General features: G+C 60.7%; 1 protein-coding gene across 1 annotated transcript; it reads left to right on the top strand.

Moving 5' to 3' along the window:
* The first annotated feature begins 176 nt into the window (after positions 1–176).
* Positions 177–2,480, top strand: LOC134648203 (uncharacterized). Its single transcript, XM_063502685.1, has one exon. The coding sequence runs from the start codon at positions 177–179 to the stop codon at positions 2,478–2,480; it is 2,304 nt and encodes a 767-aa protein (XP_063358755.1).
* Positions 2,481–24,867: the final 22,387 nt, after the last annotated feature.

The raw sequence follows: 24,867 nt of genomic DNA, 5'->3' as shown, positions 1-24,867 counted from the left end.
TCAAAATAGCATACAAAATGAGTGGAAACGAAAATGTAGAACTACCCCAGGAGGTTCCAATCCTTCATGTCGCCACAGGACGGGCAATCGCCCATGCTGTGGCGACATGCCGCCTTCCGTATTCTGGGGGGGCAAACCACTCACGATCCCGAAACGACAACACAAGCAAACACTTCATGGACACCGATTTGCAGAGTGATTTGGTATTGAGGCTGCAAGGAGGGGGTGATGGGGAGAATAGCAGTCCGGCGGAGGCAGGAGCCTCCACTGGCCACCCCAAAGATGGATTCCGGCCACTTCTGGACGCCCAGGGGCGCTGGGTGTTCCATGTTGATGACGTGCCTCCGGGGACAGCGGTGGACTCTACACGCTCCCCACCCAAACACGCTAAGGGGCTTAGTGAGAGACGGCAACCCGTAGTGCGAATAGAACGCATGCCAGAAAGGGTCCCCTCTCTTGGCAGGGAGGAGTTCTTCTCCCCCAGGAGAATAGACACGGGTGACCTCCCTGGGGACGGAGTATTTTTCTCTCCGGTGCCAACCGACGGGGAAACCGCCGAATCCGACGTTTCGCTAACTGCCCAAATGGCCGCAGGACGGAAGAGGCAGCGAAGCAGTGGTAGCGACACGGGAGCATCGCCGAGCGGCGAGGCTTCCGATCTTGCGGAGCGAGGAAAGTCCGCCTCGGGGCCCTCCAAGCGAGGAACAGGCCGCCAACCATCCACGGCGCGCCACGCCGGGCTAACCAAGGAAAAGGCTAAGCGCCGGGAGCTCGAGCTGCAAACTGAAGAGGACCTGATGGCCGCGTCCAAAATGGTGACGCTAAGACGGCTTGCCCGCCATCCGGATTCGTTTGGGACGACAAGTGGGTCAGACGACGAAGAAAACCGCACTGTCCTGGCCCTAAACCAGCAGGTGCGTGATAGTCTGGGGCTTATCAAGGACGTGGCCACCAAGTCCAAAAACCTAAAGGGCACGTACCAACGAATCCTGAAGGAGGCTGTGGCTGCGATCCGGGAAGCTGTCGGTGAGATGAGGGGCCGGACTGTCTCCGATGAGACGAGGAGGCTCGCCGCCGAAAACGCTCGCCTTAAGGCGGAAATGGCCGAGCTCCGTAAGGAGATGGGCGACTTGCGTGCTAGCCTTGGGCAGCGCCTCGAAGGGACGCGCCAAGAGACGGCGACATCACCTGCTCGGGAGCAAGGTGACCTAGAGCGCAATATCATGGCCAAGGTGAGTGACATGATGGGTACAAGGTTGAGCGCCCTGGAGGAGAGACTGCTCCCACAGCAACCTACTCAGGTGTCGTCTGCTCTCACACCTTCCAAAGCAGGAAGCTCTCCCCCCGGTCACACTCCAGCTCCTACCAACCCAGCGGGTGCGAAGCGGGCTGCGAAGAAGAACAAAAAGAAGGAGGGGCCCAAAAAGCGTCCTACGAGTGTTCCTGGCCCCGCTTCCCAAGTCCGGCAGCCTCGGCTGCAGACAACAGTGCCTGCCTCGGAAGAGGAATGGACGACTGTGGTCAAGCGGGGTAAGAAGAATAAAAAGAAGACTGCCGTTGGAGCAGCGACGACTGCGAAGCCACAACAGCCGGCGGCACCGCGGAAAGCGCAAGAAGGGAAGGGTCGCAATAAGACCAAGGCGCTACTGCGCACCCCGCGGTCAGCGGCCGTAGTCCTCACCCTGGAGACGGGAGCAGAAGAGAGGGGCGTTACCTACGGAACGTTGATTACGGAGGCCAAGTCCAAAATTTCCCTGGATGGGCTCGGTATCACCGGTCTGAGGTTCCGTAGGGCAGTGACAGGGGCGGCAATCCTGGAGATCCCGGGCCCAGACACCACCAGCGGCAACCAAGCAGACTCTCTTGCTGCCAAGCTGAGGGAGACGCTTAATGTGGCCGATGTCCGCATCTCTAGGCCGGTAAAATGCGCGGAGATGCGCATTTCCGGCCTGGATGACTCGGTGTTAGAAGAAGAGCTCGCCGCTGCCGTGGCGAAAGTTGGAGGGTGTGCCCTGGAGGCAGTGAAAGTTGGCCGGATCTCCCGCGCGCCAACAGGCCTGGGCACAGCGTGGGCTCGCTGCCCCGTAGCAGCCGCCAAGAAAGTGGCTGAGGGGCGACTCCTCGTCGGATGGGCTTCGGCAAACGTGAAGCTGCTGGAGTCCCGACCCCTGAGGTGCTTCCGCTGCTTGGTGCCTGGCCATATTAGGAAGGGGTGCACCTCAGAAATCGACCGCAGTGACCAGTGCTACCGATGCGGTCAATCCGGTCACCGGGCCAGGGACTGCACCGCCGCGCCCCACTGCACTCTGTGCACTGCAGCGGGCAAACCTGCTGACCACAGTGCCGGCAGCAGTACCTGCGCGATGGGGGCTAAAGCCCCAAAACGCATGTCCCGGAAGGCGACCAGCAAACCAGGTACTCCTGGAGTGGCGGCGCCCCTGGCTGCACAAGAGGGCCCGACTAGCAATGCGCCTAAATGACGAGGACAACTACTCGGATCCTCCAGGCGAACATAAACCACTGCGCCGGGGCGCAAGATCTCCTCCTGCAGTCCATGGCGCAGTGGTCGATAGATGTTGCCGTGGTCGCCGAGCCGTACTACGTCCCCCCCAGCCACAACTGGGCTGGGGACCTGGATGGCTTGGTGGCCATTATTACAAAAGCAGGGGTAGAGGGCATACCGCCCCCCTCCACGTTGTCGAGGGGCCATGGCTATGTGGCTGTCCTCTGGGGCGAAATTACCCTGATCGGGGTATATTTCTCCCCCAACAGAAGAGTCTCCGAGTTCGAAGCCTTCCTCGGCCAGCTGGCGGCTCTTGTTGTGCAGACCCAACCGCGCCAGGTAGTTGTCGCAGGGGACTTAAACGCCAAATCCATGGCCTGGGGCTGTCCCGCAACCGACATTCGTGGAGACCTGTTAGAGGAATGGGCGACGATGACCGATATGTCGGTTCTGAACCGAGGGTCGGCCAGCACCTGCGTGCGCTGGCAGGGAGAGTCCATAGTGGACGTTACTTTCGCGACCCCGGCACTCGCGACCCGCGTCCGGGGCTGGAGAGTACTGGAGACGGTGGAGACATTATCAGACCATTTGTACATCCGGTTTGATGTCTCCACCTCCTCCGGAGGCACGACAGACACGGATCGTCGTCCGAATGGCCGTGCTGCGACCCCTTACCCTCGTTGGGCCCTGAACAGCCTGGATCGTGAAGCGGTGGAGATAGCGTCCCTCGTCCAGGCCTGGACAACATCTCCTGGGCCTGTGGAGACCGAGGAGGAGGCAGCCTGGTTTCGCGTAGCCATGTCACAAGTCTGTGACGCAGGCATGTCGCGAGCCAAGCCGCGGCCTCCGAAGCGTCAAGTGTACTGGTGGTCGCGAGAAATCGGTGAACTCCGATCCCGCTCCAACAGAGCGAGACGCCAGTACACACGGTCCCGTCGACGCAGACACCGAGACGTTGAAGAGGAGACGCGGCTGTACAGTGCCTACAGGGAGGCGGTCAAGGCGCTGCAGCTCTCCATCTGCGAGGCGAAGGCGAGCGCCAGAGCGGAGCTTCTCGAGACTCTAAACCGAGACCCATGGGGGAGGCCGTACAAGACGGTCAGGGGTAAATTACGCCCTTGGGCCCCCCCCTTGACAGAGAGTCTCGAGCTTCGACTACTGGGGGTGGTTGTTTCCAACTTGTTTCCGAACAGACCGGAACACCAGCCCCCAGAAATGGCACCTCCCCATCAGCTCGCAGGGTTCGAGGGTGCGGAAGTCGGGGTGCCTCCGGTAACGGAGGCAGAGCTAGACGCAGCCCTGCGGAGGCTAAAAGCCAAAAACACGGCACCGGGTCCAGATGGGATCCCAGGACGCGTCCTGGCTTTGGCGCTGCGGTCCCTAGGGGAGAGATTCCGCGGGCTACTGGACGCCTGTCTACGGTCCGGCCAATTTCCGACCATATGGAAAACCGGCCGGCTCGTCCTCCTAAAAAAGGACGGGCGTCCCGCGGAATCTCCATCAGCCTACCGTCCGATCGTACTGCTCGACGAGGCTGACAAGCTTTTCGAGCGCATCATCTGCGCTCGCCTCGTCGAGCACCTCCGAGGAGTAGGACCCGACCTGTCCGAGCATCAGTTTGGATTCCGAGAGGGCAGGTCGACCGTAGATGCGGTCGCGCGCATCAAAGCCCTCTCGGATGAGGCGGTTGACCACGGTGGGGTTCTACTGGCGGTGTCCCTGGATATCGCCAATGCCTTTAACACCCTGCCGTGGTCGTGCATTAGGGAGGCGCTGAAATACCACAAAGTGCCTCCCTATTTGTGCCAAATAGTCGGGTCCTACCTCTCGGAGCGGTGTGTGGAGTATCCGGTCCGGGGTGGCGGGCTTACAAGGTGGGAGACAACGTGCGGTGTTCCACAGGGCTCGGTCTTAGGGCCGCTCCTGTGGAACATTGGGTACGACTGGGTGCTGCGGGGGGAGCTTCTCCCGGGGTCAAGTGTGACCTGCTACGCAGATGACACGCTGGTCACGTCCCGGGGGACCTCGTACCGGGAAGCAGCACGCCTCGCCACCGTGACGGTGGCACAGGTGGTGAGGCGTATAACGATGCTGGGTCTGGAGGTGGCGCTACACAAGTCCGAGGCGCTCTGCTTCCACGCAGCCCGGAAGGCGCCGCCTGCAGGATCCAGCATCATCGTTGGTGGCACCCGAATCGAGGTAAAGTCCGACATGAAATATCTTGGACTTGTCCTCGATTCCCGATGGAACTTCCGCGAGCACTTTGCCCGCCTGACCCCCCGACTAATGGCAGCATCGGCCGCACTGAAGAGGCTGATGCCCAATATCGGGGGGCCGGAGGTAGCGAGCCGCCGTCTGTATATGGGGGTGGTGCGATCGATGGCCCTGTACGGGGCGCCGATCTGGGCGGAGAATCTGGCGGCCCGAAATATCGCCCTGCTGAGAAAGGCTCAGAGGGCGATGGCCATCAGCGTCGTACGCGGGTACCGCACCACCTCATACGATGCGGCGTGCTTGCTGGCGGGAACGCCTCCTTGGGATCTGGAGGCGGAGGCCCAGGCGTCTCTGTACGAGTGGCGCAGGGAGCTCCGGCTGCGGGAGTTCCATCCTGCGCCTAGGGAGGTAGAGGCGCAAAAGCTCCTCGTCCGGCAGTCCATTGTCCTCCAATGGGAGGAGCAACTGGCTGGACGCGAGGAAGGACACAGGACTGTCGAGGCGGTCCGGCCGGTCCTACAAGACTGGCTGGAGAGAGAGCGGGGCTCGCTAACCTTCCGGCTGGTGCAGGTGCTCACGGGGCATGGCTGTTTCGGGAGCTACCTGCACCGGTACGCAAGACGGGAGGAGACGGCGGAGTGCCACCAGTGTGGCTGCGGCGAGGACACGGCGCAGCATACCCTGGAGGAATGCCCAGTCTGGGAGGGGCAGCGCCGCGAACTCGCGGCAGTGGTGGGGAACGACCTCTCCTTGCCAGCCGTAGTTAAGGCTATGGTTGCCGACGAGAGGTCGTGGAAAGCGGTCCTCTCCTTCTGCGAGGATGTAATGTCGCAGAAGGAGGCAGCGGAGAGGGAAAGGGAGGCCAACCCAGCCTCGCACCCGATCCGCCGCAAGCGCGCAGGGGCCCGGAGGAGAGCGTATGCCCATCTCCTCCCCCCCACCTAGCGAGGTCTGGGCAGCGGCGCGGGGGCGTCGCTGCCCATTACATAGGCCTCGCAGAGAGGGCGCGCGTGGTATGCCCACGCGCCTTCTGAGGAGGCAGGGGTAGAAGTTCCTCAAGAGAAGGGCCCGCTGCATAGGCGGGCGGCGCCGGCGTGGTTGCGGTTGCGTACTCCAGAGAACCCGTGGCCACGCCCCACTGGCGGCGTGCAGGCATACCGTTGGTTTTTTAGTGGGTAGCGGCACCTTTGCCGAGTCCCACATAACCCGCATTTCCTCCCCCGGGTGTGCGGGTATGCATAAAGCATTTTTCCAACGAAAAAAAAAAAAAAAAAAAAAAAGGTTAGGTTCCGGGCTCGTCCTCCGTCCTCCTAAAAAAGGACGGGCGTCCCGCGGGATCTCCATCAGCCTACCGTCCGATCGTACTGCTCGACGAGGCTGACAAGCTTTTCGAGCGCATCATCTGCGCTCGCCTCGTCGAGCACCTCCGAGGAGTAGGACCCGACCTGTCCGAGCATCAGTTTGGATTCCGAGAGGGCAGGTCGACCGTAGATGCGGTCGCGCGCATCAAAGCCCTCTCGGATGAGGCGGTTGACCACGGTGGGGTTCTTCTGGCGGTGTCCCTGGATATCGCCAATGCCTTTAACACCCTGCCGTGGTCGTGCATTAGGGAGGCGCTGAAATACCACAAAGTGCCTCCCTATTTGTGCCAAATAGTCGGGGCCTACCTCTCGGAGCGGTGCGTGGAGTATCCGGTCCGGGGTGGCGGGCTTGCAAGGTGGGAGACATCGTGCGGTGTTCCACAGGGTTCGGTCTTAGGGCCGCTCCTGTGGAACATTGGGTACGACTGGGTGCTGCGGGGGGAGCTTCTCCCGGGGTCAAGTGTGACCTGCTACGCAGATGACACGCTGGTCACGTCCCGGGGGACCTCGTACCGGGAAGCAGCACGCCTCGCCACCGTGACGGTGGCACAGGTGGTGAGGCGTATAACGATGCTGGGTCTGGAGGTGGCGCTACACAAGTCCGAGGCGCTCTGCTTCCACGCAGCCCGGAAGGCGCCGCCTGCAGGATCCAGCATCATCGTTGGTGGCACCCGAATCGAGGTAAAGTCCAACATGAGATATCTTGGACTTGTCCTCGATTCCCGATGGAGCTTCCGCGAGCACTTTGCCCGCCTGACCCCCCGACTAATGGCAGCTTCGGCCGCACTGAAGAGGCTGATGCCCAACATCGGGGGGCCGGAGGTGGCGAGCCGCCGTCTATATATGGGGGTGGTGCGATCGATGGCCCTGTACGGGGCGCCGATCTGGGCGGTGAATCTGGCGGCCCGAAATGTCGCCCTGCTGAGAAAGGCTCAGAGGGCGATGGCCATCAGCGTCGTACGCGGCTACCGCACCACCTCATATGATGCGGCGTGCTTGCTGGCGGGAACGCCTCCGTGGGATCTGGAGGCGGAGGCCCAAGCGTCTCTATACGAGTGGCGCAGGGAGCTCCGGCTGCAGGAGTTCCATCCTGCGCCTAGGGAGGTAGAGGCGCAAAAGCTCCTCGTCCGACAGTCCATTGTCCTCCAATGGGAGGAACAACTGGCTGGACGCGAGGAAGGTCACAGGACTGTTGAGGCGGTCCGGCCGGTCCTACAAGACTGGCTGGAGAGAGAGCGGGGCTCGCTAACCTTCCGGCTGGTGCAGGTGCTCACGGGGCATGGCTGTTTCGGGAGCTACCTGCACCGGTACGCGAGACGGGAGGAGACGGCGGAGTGCCACCAGTGTAGCTGCGGCGAGGACACGGCGCAGCATACCCTGGAGGAATGCCCAGCCTGGGAGGGGCAGCGCCGCGAACTCGCGGCAGTGGTGGGGAACGACCTCTCCTTGCCAGCCGTAGTTAAGGCTATGGTTGCCGACGAGAGGTCGTGGAAAGCGGTCCTCTCCTTCTGCGAGGATGTAATGTCGCAGAAGGAGGCGGCGGAGAGGGAAAGGGAGGCCAACCCAGCCTCGCACCCGATCCGCCGCAAGCGCACAGGGGCCCGGAGGAGAGCGTATGCCCATCTCCTCCCCCCCACCTAGCGAGGTCTGGGCAGCGGCGCGGGGGCGTCGCTGCCCATTACATAGGCCTCGCAGAGAGGGCGCGCGTGGTATGCCCACGCGCCTTCTGAGGAGGCAGGGGTAGAAGTTCCCCAAGAGAAGGGCCCGCTGCATAGGCGGGCGGCGCCGGCGTGGTTGCGGTTGCGTACTCCAGAGAACCCGTGGCCACGCCCCACCGGCGGCGTGCAGGCATACCGTTGGTTTTTTAGTGGGTAGCGGCACCTTTGCCGAGTCCCACATAACCCGCATTTCCTCCCCCGGGTGTGCGGGTATGCATAAAGCATTTTTCCAACGAAAAAAAAAAAAAAAAAAAAAAAAAAAAAAAAAGGTTAGGTTCCACGGACCTGCTCGGGTGTCCGAGTGGGCGGGGAGGTGAACCCCGACGTGGCGCGTCCCCAGGTGGTGGATAGGGGAATGCCCCGGCCCTTTGTCGTGCTGGGGTAGGACGTAGTCCCGCGAACCAAACACCAGGGGGGGAATTTGGGGGGCTTTGTGCCCGAGAATGGCTCTCCACGCGTCCCTCTGAATAAGCAGACGGCGCAGTGGACGAGCAGAAAGGAGGAGCTGTGTAGTGTCAATCAAGTCACTGTTTCGCGCGCGGACGTCTGGGGACCTCCCCCCGTAGGCGCTGGAGGAGGCTGTGGGCTCCCTGACGCGTCGTGGATGTGGGTGGTTGCCGGATTGGGGAGCCTTCTGCTTTTCTAACATTGCCTAGCTGTCTGGAAGGATTGTGCATTGGGCTTCTGTGAAACCCAATTGCAGATCCATTTCTCCGGGCGGGTCGGCGGTGTTGGCGGATCGGGAGGATCGCGCACCGGATGCCGCGCGTATCTGTTGTGCGTCTGGGGGGCTCTTGGCTTCCAATGACGGCTGCGGGGGGTCACATTCCGGATCTTTGCCCGAGGAGCAGTTTCTCGATTGAGGAGTGGCTGTGGAGGAGGAGTGGGGATGGCTCCGGCCACCAAGCGCGGCGGATGGAAAAGTGGAAGAAAACCACTATAAAAATCACCCCAATCCCAAGGTGTGTCTGACGTGCCGATGGGATGCGTGGCTGGAGGGAGTCCAGTCACAAGCGTCAGGGAGGGGCATACCTCCACAAAATAGCATTCAAAATGAGTGGAAACGAAAATGGAAAACTACCCCAGGAGGTTCCAATCCTCCATGTCGCCACAGGACGGGCAATCGCCCATGCTGTGGCGACATGTCGCCTTCCGTATTCTGGGGGGGCAACCCACTCACGATCCCGAAACGACGACATAAGCAAATACTTCATGGACACCGATTTGCAGAGTGATTTGGTCTTGAGGCTGCAAGGAGGGGGTGATGGGGAGAATAGTCGTCCGGCGGAGGCAGGAGCCTCCACTGGGCCCCCCAAAGATGGATTACGTGCGGTACCGCAGGAATACGTGCGGTCGCCCACGCCAATCCCCACGAGGGTGTTTTGTGGGAGAAGGGCTCGCGGCGGGCTGGAAATGTTCCCGGCAGGTAGCGAGGAATTTTTTTCCCCCCAAAAAGTGGACATGCGCGACCTGCCTGGTGGGGACGTTTACTGGTCGCCGCTGCAAACAGACACCGAAAGCGAGACGACCGACTGCGACGGCTCGCTGCATGGTCCCACCTCCGCCCAATCCGGGGAAGTGCGGAAGCGGCTGCTGAGCGAGGAGGACGGGTCGGGGGCATCTGATGGTGATGCTTCCGTCTCCGGAGCAAGGCCCGGCTACGGGCCAAATAAGAGAGGACGAGGAAACTGTGTGGGTGCGGCCCGAGCCAGAGCTGGGTGCTCGGGGCCGGAGCAGCCACTCGAGACCGCCCCACGGCCCACGGAGGCCGTGGCGGGGCCCCCGATCGCAGCGGCCCCCTCGCGGAGAGAATCTCTCCCGGATTTGCGGGTGGTGCTGACCCGCTGCGACCGCGAGCTTGTGGCCTCAAATGAAAGGTCGCGATCTAGGTCGCCGAATTTTGACGATGGTCCTGGTACCTCGACAATTGTAGCGCCTACACGCAGAGGAAGAGGCCGGACTCCCACCACGGGGGAATATGTCCGTTATGCAAAGGCTGTTGAAGCGGCCAATAAGGCGAAGCGCGAAGAACTGCGGCTTCGCAACGAAGAAGAGGCGGAGAAATTTTGTCGGTCTTTAGGTACCCGCCAAGTGAGATTATCGGAAACGTCCACCGACGACGAGGTGAACCTTAACGATCGCGTCCGTGCCAGCCTGGAAGCCATCGACATGGTGGCCCAAAAGTCCAGTCATCTTAAGGGCACCTTTCAAAAGGCCCTGAAGGACTCAGCCAAGGAAATGAAGAAGGTCTTTGAGGTGCTGAGGACACACACGGTATCCGACGAAACCCGGCAACTAGAGGCAGAGAACAAGCGCCTTAAAGCGGAACTGGCAGATGTCCGCTCTGAACTCCGGAAAATTCGCGAGGACATGCAACGTTTTGAAATGTCGCATCGGAGCTCGCTTCCCACAGAGGAAATGAACGTGGCTCAATTTGTGCCGTCGGGACCTCATCCACCGGCGCCATCCAAAAAGAAGGCTAAGCCTAACGAAACTGCGGCCCTAGACATAGAGAGCATTGTCCAGGCTGTTACAAAGCAAGTAGGTAGCATGATTAATGCCCGATTTGACGGTTTAGAGAAGGAAGGCAGACTATTGCCAGCTCAAAGTCTCCGTCCACCACTAGCAAGCGACAAGAGGAAAGAGTCGGCTGCTAACGTCGTCCAAAAGCCCGCGAAGTCAGTGGTCCCTGTCGCCGGTAAGAAGGGACCACCAAACTATACTGAAGAGCCGCAAAAGATCAGCGGCAAGGGCAAGGGCAAGGGCAAGAAAAGCGCTGTCCCACAGCCCAATGTCAACCAGAGCACGGCGACCTTTCGGACCCAGCCAGCATCTGCATGTCCCTCTACAGGGGAAGAATGGCAAAAGGTAGGCCCCAAGGGCAAAAGGAAAAAGAAGACGACCAAAGCTGCTTCCAAAACACAACCGAAACAGAAACAGCAACCAAAGAAGGCGCGCAAATTGGTACCCCCGCGTTCTTCAGCGGTGGTTTTGACACTGCTCCCAGAGGCAGTAGAAAAGGGGGTAACGTATGCGAAAGTCCTTACGGAGGCCAAGAGCAGGGTCGATTTGGCTGGACTCGGCATCACTGCTTTACGGATCAAGCGCGCTATCACTGGGGGCACCGTTCTAGAGGTCCCGGGAACTACCAGTGGTGACAAGGCCGACCAACTGGCCAGAGCGCTGGTGGAAAAACTAGGCCCAGAAGCTGTTCGGGTATCAAGACCGGTCAAATGCGCAGAGCTCCGGTTGACAGAGTTGGACGACTCAATATCGCCCGAGGTGGTAGTAGCTGCGATCGCCAGCGTCGGCCAGTGCTCGGCAGCACTGGTAAAGACCGGCGAGGTTCGTCGAGGTCTTAGAAGACTCGGCACTCTGTGGGTGCGCTGCCCTGTCACGGCAGCCAAGAAGATCACTCAGGCTGGTCGCCTTGAACTCGGTTGGGGCCTCTCGGCTAAAGTTAGCTTGCTGGAAGAAAGACCCATGAGGTGCTTTCGTTGCCTACAGACGGGGCACACTGGGGCCCAATGCATAGCGTCGGAAGATTATAGCAACCACTGCTACAACTGCGGTCAACCAGGACATAAGAGGTCAGCTTGCTCAGGATCACCTCAATGTATCTTGTGTCATGCTGCGGGAAAACCTGCGGACCATAAAATCGGGTCCAAAGCATGCACCAATCCCAAACACAAGACAAAACACGCTGGCGATGGCCCCCGGGCCCCCTCCCAGGCTGTTATCCCCTCCACCGGTGCGGTGGAAGAGGCTGAGATGGAGATCGTAACAACCGACAATTAATGACGATAAAGGTGTTGCAAACTAACCTCAATCACTGCGCCAGGGCTCAGGATTTGCTTTTCCAGTCCCTGGCTCAGTGGAGTATAAATGTGGCAGTTGTGGCTGAGCCGTATTCGGTTCCACCGCGAAGCGATTGGGTGTCTGACATGGACGGAGTTGTCGCCTTGGTGGCAAGAGGAGGTACAGGCACATTCGAAAGCGTCGTAAGAGGGAAAGGTTATGTGGCGGCAAATTATGAACGTGTCACTTTTGTCGGCATCTACTTCTCTCCAAATCGCTGTTTGGCCGAATTTGAACGTTTCCTGGTGGAGGTAGGCGCCCGAGTCAGCCAGCTTTATGACCGGGGGTCAGTGGTCGTCGCCGGAGATTTTAATGCGAAGTCCACTGCGTGGGGTTCGCCGGCGACGGACGTGCGCGGTGAGGTCGTTGAAGAGTGGGCAATTGCGTCAGGGCTGACCCTAGCCAACCAGGGAGACACTAACACGTGCGTGCGGCAACAAGGCGGATCAATAGTGGATCTGACTTTCACAAATGCCGCCCTGGCACGCTGTGTCCGTGATTGGAGGGTACTGGTAGACGTGGAGACGTTGTCCGATCACCTGTACATCCGTTACGACGTCTCCACGTCGCCAGTAGCTCAAGTCGGCCATAATTGCAGGCTACCGATTGGCGGCGGAGGTCCAAAATGGGCTCTCGGCAAAATGGACCGTGACCTTCTTTTAGAGGCGGCTATTGTACAGGCTTGGCTCCCTTCGCCGGAAGGCGAAGTAGTGGTGGAGGCGGAAGCATCCTGGTTCCGGGATGCCATGACACTAATATGCGACACGGCGATGCCCAGGGCCAAGCCTCCACCACAAAAAAGAAAGGTGTATTGGTGGACGGCTGAGCTTGCACAAATGCACAAGGACTGTACAGCCGCGCGGCGTCGGTATACAAGGCAGAGACGCCGACGAACAGACGAAGATGCGGAAAGGAACCTTTACGCCTTGTACAAGGAGGCAAAGAAGTCCCTAAAAGCAGCCATAGGAAATGCCATAGACGCTGCGAGGGAAGCATTTATCGACACCTTGAATGCGGATCCTTGGGGCCGGCCCTACAAGCTCGTCAGGAACAAATTACGCTCCTGGGGCCCCCCGATCACCCAAACGTTGGAACCTGAATTTGTCAGCGACGTGGTCTCGGCATTGTTCCCTAGGGGAGGTAATAACAGGCCGCCATCAATGGCACCACCACGAGCAGACGAAGTGGAGGAAGCTGAAGTGCCACCTGTAACAGCAGTTGAATTCGGCGTAGCAGTGACTAAAATGCGAGCCAAAAACACTGCTCCTGGACCAGATGGAGTCCCTGGCCGCGCTTGGGCCCTCGCGTTGAAAGAGCTGGAGCCGCGACTTATCCGTCTCTTCACGGCATGCCTGGAGCAGGGCCGCTTCCCAGTAGGATGGAAATCAGGGAAACTGGTCCTGCTAAAGAAAGAGGGTCGCCCGGCTGATTCGCCTTCGGCATACCGGCCGATTGTCTTGCTTGATGAGGTGGGGAAGCTATTCGAGCGCATCATAGCGTCCCGTCTCATCAAGCATTTGCAAGGGGTTGGCCCAGACTTGGCCGAAAACCAATACGGCTTCAGGAGCGGCCGTTCTACAGTGGACGCGATCCTGCAGGTGAAAAGGCTGGCACAGGAGTCTGTCTCTCGGGGAGAGGCTGTCTTGGCTGTGTCGTTAGACATAGCCAACGCCTTCAATACCATGCCCTGGGAAACCATAAATGAGGCCTTGCGCTACCACAGGGTTCCGCCTCACCTGGCCCATATTATCAGGGCCTATTTAAGTGAGCGATTTGTGACCTGGCCTGGGCAGCGAAATTGGGGACAGAAAAGGATGGAATGCGGTGTCCCTCAGGGATCGGTTTTGGGCCCGCTACTTTGGAATGTCGGCTACGACTGGGTCCTGCGGGGGGCAAACCTTCCTGGAGTAGACGTGTTTTGCTATGCCGATGATACGCTGGTGACGGCCCGCGGACCCAGTTTCCGCGATGCGGCAATTCTGGCAACTGCGGGTGTTGCCCACGTTGTCAGCCGAATACGGCGGCTGGGCCTGGAAGTCGGCCTACAGAAATCCGAGGCCATTTGTTTTTATGGCCACCGTAGAGGTCCTCCGGTAGGAGCCCAAATTATAGTAGGCGGGGTCTCGATTGCTGTCAAGCCGACCCTGCGCTACCTGGGCGTTATACTCGACAGCAAATGGAACTTTCAGGCCCATTTCCAACGCTTGGCTCCAAAACTGCTCAGTGCAGCGGCGGCCCTAGGGCGTATACTCCCAAATTTGGGAGGGCCCAAGGCCTCATGCCGCCGTTTGTACACGGGAGTCGTGCGCTCCATGGCTTTATATGGCGCACCCGTCTGGGCTGACGCCCTGGGAAGGCAAAACTCTACGCAGCTGAGAAAAGCGCAAAGAGCAATGGCGCTGCGGGTAATCCGGGGATACCGTACTATATCTACGGATGCTGCGTGTGCTTTAGCGGGATCCCTGCCCTGGGACCTCGATGCAAGAGCCCTCGCAGCTGTTTACCGCTGGCGCGAGGAGATGCATGAGAGGGATGAGTCACCAGCACCGAGGGAAATAGATGGACGGCGCGAAGAAATTCGGCTGGAAATGGTGGGCATTTGGGAGGAGAGACTGGAGCAGCCAATTGCTGGCCACCAGACTATAGAGGCAATACGTCCGGTCCTAAAACAATGGCTTGACCGGGACCATGGCCCTATGACATTCCGAGTGACGCAGGTCCTCTCTGGACACGGATGTTTTGGCCGATATCTGTGCAGATTGGGCCGAGAACCGACGCCAATATGCCACGAGTGTGGCGCGGCCGAAGACACGGGACAACATACGCTGGCTGTATGCCCAGCTTGGACTGAACAGCGGGCCACACTCGTGGCTGTAGTGGGGCACGACCTGTCTCTGCCTGCCGTGGTGAAAACTATGGCAGACAGCGACAGATCATGGAAAGCGGTGGTCTCTTTTTGCGAAGACGTGATGGCGAGAAAAGAGACCGCGGAAAGAGAAAGGGAGGAAGATCCGGCCTCCCAACCGATGCGCCGCAAGCGCGTAGGAAGGAGGCGTTTGGCGCACAACCGCCGACTTCCCCCTTAAGGGTACCCGTGGGCGGCAGGCTCGGGACATCTGTCGCCTACACGAGGGTCCCTGGGATGGCCAATGCGCCAAAAAATGGCACACTTTAGAGTAGAGGAAAACAGTTCCTCCGAAGTCGAGTCCGGAGTTCGGACAGCCGCTGGCGGGGTTCCGGAAGCATGGTCCCGGCCGTTTCCCGTGCCTCGCCTTTAAAGCCATGAGGCGGCCAACAGGGGGGTTTTAGTGGGTATACCTGGGGTCTCATCAGCCCACAACAGGGAGTCCCACATAACCACCCGGCCCGTCCCCGCGCCGGGTGGTATGCGTAACGCATTTCCCCTCTTCAAAAAAAAAAAAAAAAAAAAAAAAAAAAAAAAAAAAAAAAAAGATGAACTTCCGCGAGCACTTTGCCCGCCTGACCCCCCGACTAATGGCAGCATCGGCCGCACTGAAGAGGCTGATGCCCAATATCGGGGGGCCGGAGGTAGCGAGCCGCCGTCTGTATATGGGGGTGGTGCGATCGATGGCCCTGTACGGGGCGCCGATCTGGGCGGAGAATCTGGCGGCCCGAAATATCGCCCTGCTGAGAAAGGCTCAGAGGGCGATGGCCATCAGCGTCGTACGCGGGTACCGCACCACCTCATACGATGCGGCGTGCTTGCTGGCGGGAACGCCTCCTTGGGATCTGGAGGCGGAGGCCCAGGCGTCTCTGTACGAGTGGCGCAGGGAGCTCCGGCTGCGGGAGTTCCATCCTGCGCCTAGGGAGGTAGAGGCGCAAAAGCTCCTCGTCCGGCAGTCCATTGTCCTCCAATGGGAGGAGCAACTGGCTGGACGCGAGGAAGGACACAGGACTGTCGAGGCGGTCCGGCCGGTCCTACAAGACTGGCTGGAGAGAGAGCGGGGCTCGCTAACCTTCCGGCTGGTGCAGGTGCTCACGGGGCATGGCTGTTTCGGGAGCTACCTGCACCGGTACGCAAGACGGGAGGAGACGGCGGAGTGCCACCAGTGTGGCTGCGGCGAGGACACGGCGCAGCATACCCTGGAGGAATGCCCAGTCTGGGAGGGGCAGCGCCGCGAACTCGCGGCAGTGGTGGGGAACGACCTCTCCTTGCCAGCCGTAGTTAAGGCTATGGTTGCCGACGAGAGGTCGTGGAAAGCGGTCCTCTCCTTCTGCGAGGATGTAATGTCGCAGAAGGAGGCAGCGGAGAGGGAAAGGGAGGCCAACCCAGCCTCGCACCCGATCCGCCGCAAGCGCGCAGGGGCCCGGAGGAGAGCGTATGCCCATCTCCTCCCCCCCACCTAGCGAGGTCTGGGCAGCGGCGCGGGGGCGTCGCTGCCCATTACATAGGCCTCGCAGAGAGGGCGCGCGTGGTATGCCCACGCGCCTTCTGAGGAGGCAGGGGTAGAAGTTCCTCAAGAGAAGGGCCCGCTGCATAGGCGGGCGGCGCCGGCGTGGTTGCGGTTGCGTACTCCAGAGAACCCGTGGCCACGCCCCACTGGCGGCGTGCAGGCATACCGTTGGTTTTTTAGTGGGTAGCGGCACCTTTGCCGAGTCCCACATAACCCGCATTTCCTCCCCCGGGTGTGCGGGTATGCATAAAGCATTTTTCCAACGAAAAAAAAAAAAAAAAAAAAAAAGGTTAGGTTCCGGGCTCGTCCTCCGTCCTCCTAAAAAAGGACGGGCGTCCCGCGGGATCTCCATCAGCCTACCGTCCGATCGTACTGCTCGACGAGGCTGACAAGCTTTTCGAGCGCATCATCTGCGCTCGCCTCGTCGAGCACCTCCGAGGAGTAGGACCCGACCTGTCCGAGCATCAGTTTGGATTCCGAGAGGGCAGGTCGACCGTAGATGCGGTCGCGCGCATCAAAGCCCTCTCGGATGAGGCGGTTGACCACGGTGGGGTTCTTCTGGCGGTGTCCCTGGATATCGCCAATGCCTTTAACACCCTGCCGTGGTCGTGCATTAGGGAGGCGCTGAAATACCACAAAGTGCCTCCCTATTTGTGCCAAATAGTCGGGGCCTACCTCTCGGAGCGGTGCGTGGAGTATCCGGTCCGGGGTGGCGGGCTTGCAAGGTGGGAGACATCGTGCGGTGTTCCACAGGGTTCGGTCTTAGGGCCGCTCCTGTGGAACATTGGGTACGACTGGGTGCTGCGGGGGGAGCTTCTCCCGGGGTCAAGTGTGACCTGCTACGCAGATGACACGCTGGTCACGTCCCGGGGGACCTCGTACCGGGAAGCAGCACGCCTCGCCACCGTGACGGTGGCACAGGTGGTGAGGCGTATAACGATGCTGGGTCTGGAGGTGGCGCTACACAAGTCCGAGGCGCTCTGCTTCCACGCAGCCCGGAAGGCGCCGCCTGCAGGATCCAGCATCATCGTTGGTGGCACCCGAATCGAGGTAAAGTCCAACATGAGATATCTTGGACTTGTCCTCGATTCCCGATGGAGCTTCCGCGAGCACTTTGCCCGCCTGACCCCCCGACTAATGGCAGCTTCGGCCGCACTGAAGAGGCTGATGCCCAACATCGGGGGGCCGGAGGTGGCGAGCCGCCGTCTATATATGGGGGTGGTGCGATCGATGGCCCTGTACGGGGCGCCGATCTGGGCGGTGAATCTGGCGGCCCGAAATGTCGCCCTGCTGAGAAAGGCTCAGAGGGCGATGGCCATCAGCGTCGTACGCGGCTACCGCACCACCTCATATGATGCGGCGTGCTTGCTGGCGGGAACGCCTCCGTGGGATCTGGAGGCGGAGGCCCAAGCGTCTCTATACGAGTGGCGCAGGGAGCTCCGGCTGCAGGAGTTCCATCCTGCGCCTAGGGAGGTAGAGGCGCAAAAGCTCCTCGTCCGACAGTCCATTGTCCTCCAATGGGAGGAACAACTGGCTGGACGCGAGGAAGGTCACAGGACTGTTGAGGCGGTCCGGCCGGTCCTACAAGACTGGCTGGAGAGAGAGCGGGGCTCGCTAACCTTCCGGCTGGTGCAGGTGCTCACGGGGCATGGCTGTTTCGGGAGCTACCTGCACCGGTACGCGAGACGGGAGGAGACGGCGGAGTGCCACCAGTGTAGCTGCGGCGAGGACACGGCGCAGCATACCCTGGAGGAATGCCCAGCCTGGGAGGGGCAGCGCCGCGAACTCGCGGCAGTGGTGGGGAACGACCTCTCCTTGCCAGCCGTAGTTAAGGCTATGGTTGCCGACGAGAGGTCGTGGAAAGCGGTCCTCTCCTTCTGCGAGGATGTAATGTCGCAGAAGGAGGCGGCGGAGAGGGAAAGGGAGGCCAACCCAGCCTCGCACCCGATCCGCCGCAAGCGCACAGGGGCCCGGAGGAGAGCGTATGCCCATCTCCTCCCCCCCACCTAGCGAGGTCTGGGCAGCGGCGCGGGGGCGTCGCTGCCCATTACATAGGCCTCGCAGAGAGGGCGCGCGTGGTATGCCCACGCGCCTTCTGAGGAGGCAGGGGTAGAAGTTCCCCAAGAGAAGGGCCCGCTGCATAGGCGGGCGGCGCCGGCGTGGTTGCGGTTGCGTACTCCAGAGAACCCGTGGCCACGCCCCACCGGCGGCGTGCAGGCATACCGTTGGTTTTTTAGTGGGTAGCGGCACCTTTGCCGAGTCCCACATAACCCGCATTTCCTCCCCCGGGTGTGCGGGTATGCATAAAGCATTTTTCCAACGAAAAAAAAAAAAAAAAAAAAAAAAAAAAAAAAAAAAAGGTTCCACGGACCTGCTCGGGTGTCCGAGTGGGCGGGGAGGTGAACCCCGACGTGGCGCGTCCCCAGGTGGTGGATAGGGGAATGCCCCGGCCCGTTGTCGTGCCGGGGTAGGACGTAGTCCCGCGAACCAAACACCAGGGGGGGTATTTGGGGGGTTTTGTACCCGAGAATGGCTCTCCACGCGTCCCTCTGAATAAGCAGACGGCGCAGTGGACGAGCGGAGAGGAGGACATCTGGGGACTTCCCCCGTAGGCGCTGGAGGAGGCTGAGGGCTCCCTAACGCGTCGTGGATGCGAGTGGTTGCTGGATTGGGGAGCCTTCTGCTTTTCTGACACTGCCTAGCTGTCTGGAAGGATTGTGCATTGGGCTTCTGTGAAACCCAATTGCAGATCCATTTGTCCGGGCGGGTCGGCGGTGTTAGCGGATCGGGAGGCTCGCGCACCGGATGCCGCGCGTATCTGTTGTGCGTCTGGGGGGTTGTGCGGCTATTAGAAATTCCCTCTGGCGGGGTGAGGAGTGGGGATGGCTCCGGCCACCAAGCGCGGCGGATGAAGAAGTGGAAGAAAACCACTATAAAAATCACCCCAATCCCAAGGTGTGTCTGACGTGCCGATGGGATGCGTGGCTGGAGGGAGTCCAGTCACAAACGTCAGGGAGGGGCATACCTCCACAAAATAGCACACAAAATGAGTGGAAACGAAAATGTAGAACTACCCCAGGAGGTTCCAATCCTCCATGTCGCCACAGGACGGGCAATTGCCCATGCTGTGGCGACATGCCGCCTTCCGTATTCTGGGGGGGCAAACCACTCACGATCCCGAAACGACAACACAAGCAAACACTTCATGGACACCGATTTGCAGAGTGATTTGGTATTGAGGCTGCAAGGAGGGGGTGATGGGGAGAATAGCAGTCCGGCGGAGGCAGGAGCCTCCACTGGCCATCCCAAAGATGGATTTCGGCCACTTCTGGACGCCCAGGGGCGCTGGGTGTTCCATGTTGATGACGTGCCTCCGGGGACAGCGGAGGATTCTACACGCTCCCCACCCAAACACGCTAGGGGGCTTAGTGAGAGACGGCAACCCGTAGTGCGAATAGAACGCATGCCAGAAAGGGTCCCCTCTCTTGGCAGGGAGGAGTTCTTCTCCCCCATGAGAATAGACACGGGTGACCTCCCTGGGGACGGAGTATTTTTCTCTCCGGTGCCAACCGACGGGGAAACCGCCGAATCCGACGTTTCGCTAACTGCCCAAATGGCCGCAGGACGGAAGAGGCAGCGAAGCAGTGGTAGCGACACGGGAGCATCGCCGAGCGGCGAGGCTTCCGATCTTGCGGAGCGAGGAAAGTCCGCCTCGGGGCCCTCCAAGCGAGGAACAGGCCGCCAACCATCTACGGCGCGCCACGCCGGGCTAACCAAGGAAAAGGCTAAGCGCCGGGAGCTCGAGCTACAAACTGAAGAGGACCTGATGGCCGCGTCCAAAATGGTGACGCTAAGACGGCTTGCCCGCCATCCGGATTCGTTTGGGACGACAAGTGGGTCAGACGACGAAGAAAACCGCACTGTCCTGGCCCTAAACCAGCAGGTGCGTGATAGTCTGGGGCTTATCAAGGACGTGGCCACCAAGTCCAAAAACCTAAAGGGCACGTACCAACGAATCCTGAAGGAGGCTGTGGCTGCGATCAGGGAAGCTGTCGGTGAGATGAGGGGCCGGACTGTCTCCGATGAGACGAGGAGGCTCGCCGCCGAAAACGCTCGCCTTAAGGCGGAAATGGCCGAGCTCCGTAAGGAGATGGGCGACTTGCGTACTAGCCTTGGGCAGCGCCTCGAAGGGACGCGCCAAGAGACGACGACATCACCTGCTCGGGAGCAAGGTGACTTAGAGCGCAATATCGTGGCCAAGGTGACTGAAATGATGGGTACAAGGTTGAGCGCCCTGGAGGAGAAACTGCTCCCACAGCAACCTACTCAGGTGTCGTCTGCTCCCACACCTTCCAAAGCAGGAAGCTCTCCCCCCGGTCACACTCCAGCTCCTACCAACCCAGCGGGTGCGAAGCGGGCTGCGAAAAAGAATAAAAAGAAGGAGGGGCCCAAAAAGCGTCCTACGAGTGTTCCTGGCCCCGCTTCCCAAGTCCGGCAGCCTCGGCTGCAGACAACAGTGCCTGCCTCGGAAGAGGAATGGACGACTGTGGTCAAGCGGGGTAAGAAGAATAAAAAGAAGTCTCCCGTTGGAGAAGCGACGACTGCGAAGCCGCAACAGCCGGCGGCACCGCGGAAAGCGCAAGAAGGGAAGGGTCGCAATAAGACCAAGGCGCTACTGCGCACCCCGCGGTCAGCGGCCGTAGTCCTCACCCTGGAGACGGGAGCAGAAGAGAGGGGCGTTACCTACGGAACGTTGATTACGGAGGCCAAGACCAAAATCTCCCTGGATGGGCTCGGTATCACCGGCCTGAGGTTCCGTAGGGCAGTGACAGGGGCGGCAATCCTGGAGATCCCGGGCCCAGACACCACCAGCGGCAACCAAGCAGACTCTCTTGCTGCCAAGCTGAGGGAGACGCTTAATGTGGCCGACGTCCGCATCTCTAGGCCGGTAAAATGCGCGGAGATGCGCATTTCCGGCCTGGATGACTCGGTTACAGAGGAAGAGCTCGCCGCTGCCGTGGCGAAAGTTGGAGGGTGTGCCCTAGAGGCAGTGAAAGTTGGCCGGATCTCCCGCACGCCAACAGGCCTGGGCACAGCGTGGGCTCGCTGCCCCGTAGCAGCCGCCAAGAAAGTGGCTGAGGGGCGACTCCTCGTCGGATGGGCTTCGGCAAACGTGAAGCTGCTGGAGTCCCGACCCCTGAGGTGCTTCCGCTGCCTGGTGCCTGGCCATGTTAGGAGGGGGTGCACCTCAGAAATCGACCGTAGTGACCAATGCTACCGATGCGGTCAATCCGGTCACCGGGCCAGGGACTGCACCGCCGCGCCCCACTGCACTCTGTGCACTGCAGCGGGCAAACCTGCTGACCACAGTGCCGGCAGCAGTACCTGCGCGATGGGGGCTAAAGCCCCAAAACGCATGTCCCGGAAGGTGACCAACAAACCAGGCACCCCTGGAGTGGCGGCGCCTCCGGCTGCACAAGAGGGTCCGACTAACAATGCGCCAAAATGACGAGGTCAACCAATCGGATCCTCCAGGCGAACATAAACCACTGCGCCGGGGCGCAAGATCTCCTCCTGCAGTCCATGGCGCAGTGGTCGATAGATGCTGCCGTGGTCGCCGAGCCGTACTACGTCCCCCCCAGCCACAACTGGGCTGCGGACCTGGATGGCTTGGTGGCCATTATTACAAAAGCAGGGGTAGAGGGCATACCGCCCCCCTCCACGTTGTCGAGGGGCCAAGGCTATGTGGCTGTCCTCTGGGGCGAAATTACCCTGATCGGGGTATATTTCTCCCCAACAGAAGAGTCTCCGAGTTCGAAGCCTTCCTCGGCCAGCTGGCGGCTCTTGTTGCGCAGACCCAACCGCGCCAGGTAGTAGTCGCAGGGGACTTAAACGCCAAATCCATGGCCTGGGGCTGTCCCGCAACCGACATTCGTGGAGACCTGTTAGAGGAATGGGCGACGATGACCGGTATGTCGGTTCTGAACCGAGGGTCGGCCAGCACCTGCGTGCGCTGGCAGGGAGAGTCCATAGTGGACGTTACTTTCGCGACCCCGGCACTCGCGACCCGCGTCCGGGGCTGGAGAGTACTGGAGACGGTGGAGACATTATCAGACCATTTGTACATCCGGTTTGATGTCTCCACCTCCTCCGGAGGCACGACAGACACGGATCGTCGTCCGAATGGCCGTGCTGCGACCCCTTACCCTCGTTGGGCCCTGAACAGCCTGGATCGTGAAGCGGTGGAGATAGCGTCCCTCGTCCAGGCCTGGACAACATCTCCTGGGCCTGTGGAGACCGAGGAGGAGGCAGCCTGGTTTCGCGAAGCCATGTCACAAGTCTGTGACGCAGGCATGTCGCGAGCCAAGCCGCGGCCTCCGAAGCGTCAAGTGTACTGGTGGTCGCGAGAAATCGGTGAACTCCGATCCCGCTCCAACAGAGCGAGACGCCAGTACACACGGTCCCGTCGACGCAGACACCGAGACGTTGAAGAGGAGACGCGGCTGTACAGTGCCTACAGGGAGGCGGTCAAGGCGCTGCAGCTCTCCATCTGCGAGGCGAAGGCGAGCGCCAGAGCGGAGCTTCTCGAGACTCTAAACCGAGACCCATGGGGGAGGCCGTACAAGACGGTCAGGGGTAAATTACGCCCTTGGGCCCCCCCCTTGACGGAGAGTCTCGAGCCTCGACTACTGGGGGTGGTTGTTTCCAACTTGTTTCCGAACAGACCGGAACACCAGCCCCCAGAAATGGCACCTCCCCATCAGCTCGCAGGGTTCGAGGGTGCGGAAGTCGGGGTGCCTCCGGTAACGGAGGCAGAGCTAGACGCAGCCGTGCGGAGGCTAAAAGCCAAAAACACGGCACCGGGTCCAGATGGGATCCCAGGACGCGTCCTGGCTTTGGCGCTGCGGTCCCTAGGGGAGAGATTCCGCGGGCTACTGGACGCCTGTCTACGGTCCGGCCAATTTCCGACCATATGGAAAACCGGCCGGCTCGTCCTCCTAAAAAAGGACGGGCGTCCCGCGGGATCTCCATCAGCCTACCGTCCGATCGTACTGCTCGACGAGGCTGACAAGCTTTTCGAGCGCATCATCTGCGCTCGCCTCGTCGAGCACCTCCGAGGAGTAGGACCCGACCTGTCCGAGCATCAGTTTGGATTCCGAGAGGGCAGGTCGACCGTAGATGCGGTCGCGCGCATCAAAGCCCTCTCGGATGAGGCGGTTGACCACGGTGGGGTTCTTCTGGCGGTGTCCCTGGATATCGCCAATGCCTTTAACACCCTGCCGTGGTCGTGCATTAGGGAGGCGCTGAAATACCACAAAGTGCCTCCCTATTTGTGCCAAATAGTCGGGGCCTACCTCTCGGAGCGGTGCGTGGAGTATCCGGTCCGGGGTGGCGGGCTTGCAAGGTGGGAGACATCGTGCGGTGTTCCACAGGGTTCGGTCTTAGGGCCGCTCCTGTGGAACATTGGGTACGACTGGGTGCTGCGGGGGGAGCTTCTCCCGGGGTCAAGTGTGACCTGCTACGCAGATGACACGCTGGTCACGTCCCGGGGGACCTCGTACCGGGAAGCAGCACGCCTCGCCACCGTGACGGTGGCACAGGTGGTGAGGCGTATAACGATGCTGGGTCTGGAGGTGGCGCTACACAAGTCCGAGGCGCTCTGCTTCCACGCAGCCCGGAAGGCGCCGCCTGCAGGATCCAGCATCATCGTTGGTGGCACCCGAATCGAGGTAAAGTCCAACATGAGATATCTTGGACTTGTCCTCGATTCCCGATGGAGCTTCCGCGAGCACTTTGCCCGCCTGACCCCCCGACTAATGGCAGCTTCGGCCGCACTGAAGAGGCTGATGCCCAACATCGGGGGGCCGGAGGTGGCGAGCCGCCGTCTATATATGGGGGTGGTGCGATCGATGGCCCTGTACGGGGCGCCGATCTGGGCGGTGAATCTGGCGGCCCGAAATGTCGCCCTGCTGAGAAAGGCTCAGAGGGCGATGGCCATCAGCGTCGTACGCGGCTACCGCACCACCTCATATGATGCGGCGTGCTTGCTGGCGGGAACGCCTCCGTGGGATCTGGAGGCGGAGGCCCAAGCGTCTCTATACGAGTGGCGCAGGGAGCTCCGGCTGCAGGAGTTCCATCCTGCGCCTAGGGAGGTAGAGGCGCAAAAGCTCCTCGTCCGACAGTCCATTGTCCTCCAATGGGAGGAACAACTGGCTGGACGCGAGGAAGGTCACAGGACTGTTGAGGCGGTCCGGCCGGTCCTACAAGACTGGCTGGAGAGAGAGCGGGGCTCGCTAACCTTCCGGCTGGTGCAGGTGCTCACGGGGCATGGCTGTTTCGGGAGCTACCTGCACCGGTACGCGAGACGGGAGGAGACGGCGGAGTGCCACCAGTGTAGCTGCGGCGAGGACACGGCGCAGCATACCCTGGAGGAATGCCCAGCCTGGGAGGGGCAGCGCCGCGAACTCGCGGCAGTGGTGGGGAACGACCTCTCCTTGCCAGCCGTAGTTAAGGCTATGGTTGCCGACGAGAGGTCGTGGAAAGCGGTCCTCTCCTTCTGCGAGGATGTAATGTCGCAGAAGGAGGCGGCGGAGAGGGAAAGGGAGGCCAACCCAGCCTCGCACCCGATCCGCCGCAAGCGCACAGGGGCCCGGAGGAGAGCGTATGCCCATCTCCTCCCCCCCACCTAGCGAGGTCTGGGCAGCGGCGCGGGGGCGTCGCTGCCCATTACATAGGCCTCGCAGAGAGGGCGCGCGTGGTATGCCCACGCGCCTTCTGAGGAGGCAGGGGTAGAAGTT

Source organism: Cydia amplana, chromosome 5 (genome assembly GCF_948474715.1).
Source record: "Cydia amplana chromosome 5, ilCydAmpl1.1, whole genome shotgun sequence".
Taxonomy (NCBI): domain Eukaryota; kingdom Metazoa; phylum Arthropoda; class Insecta; order Lepidoptera; family Tortricidae; genus Cydia; species Cydia amplana.
This window is presented reverse-complemented; position numbering and strand designations above follow the sequence as displayed.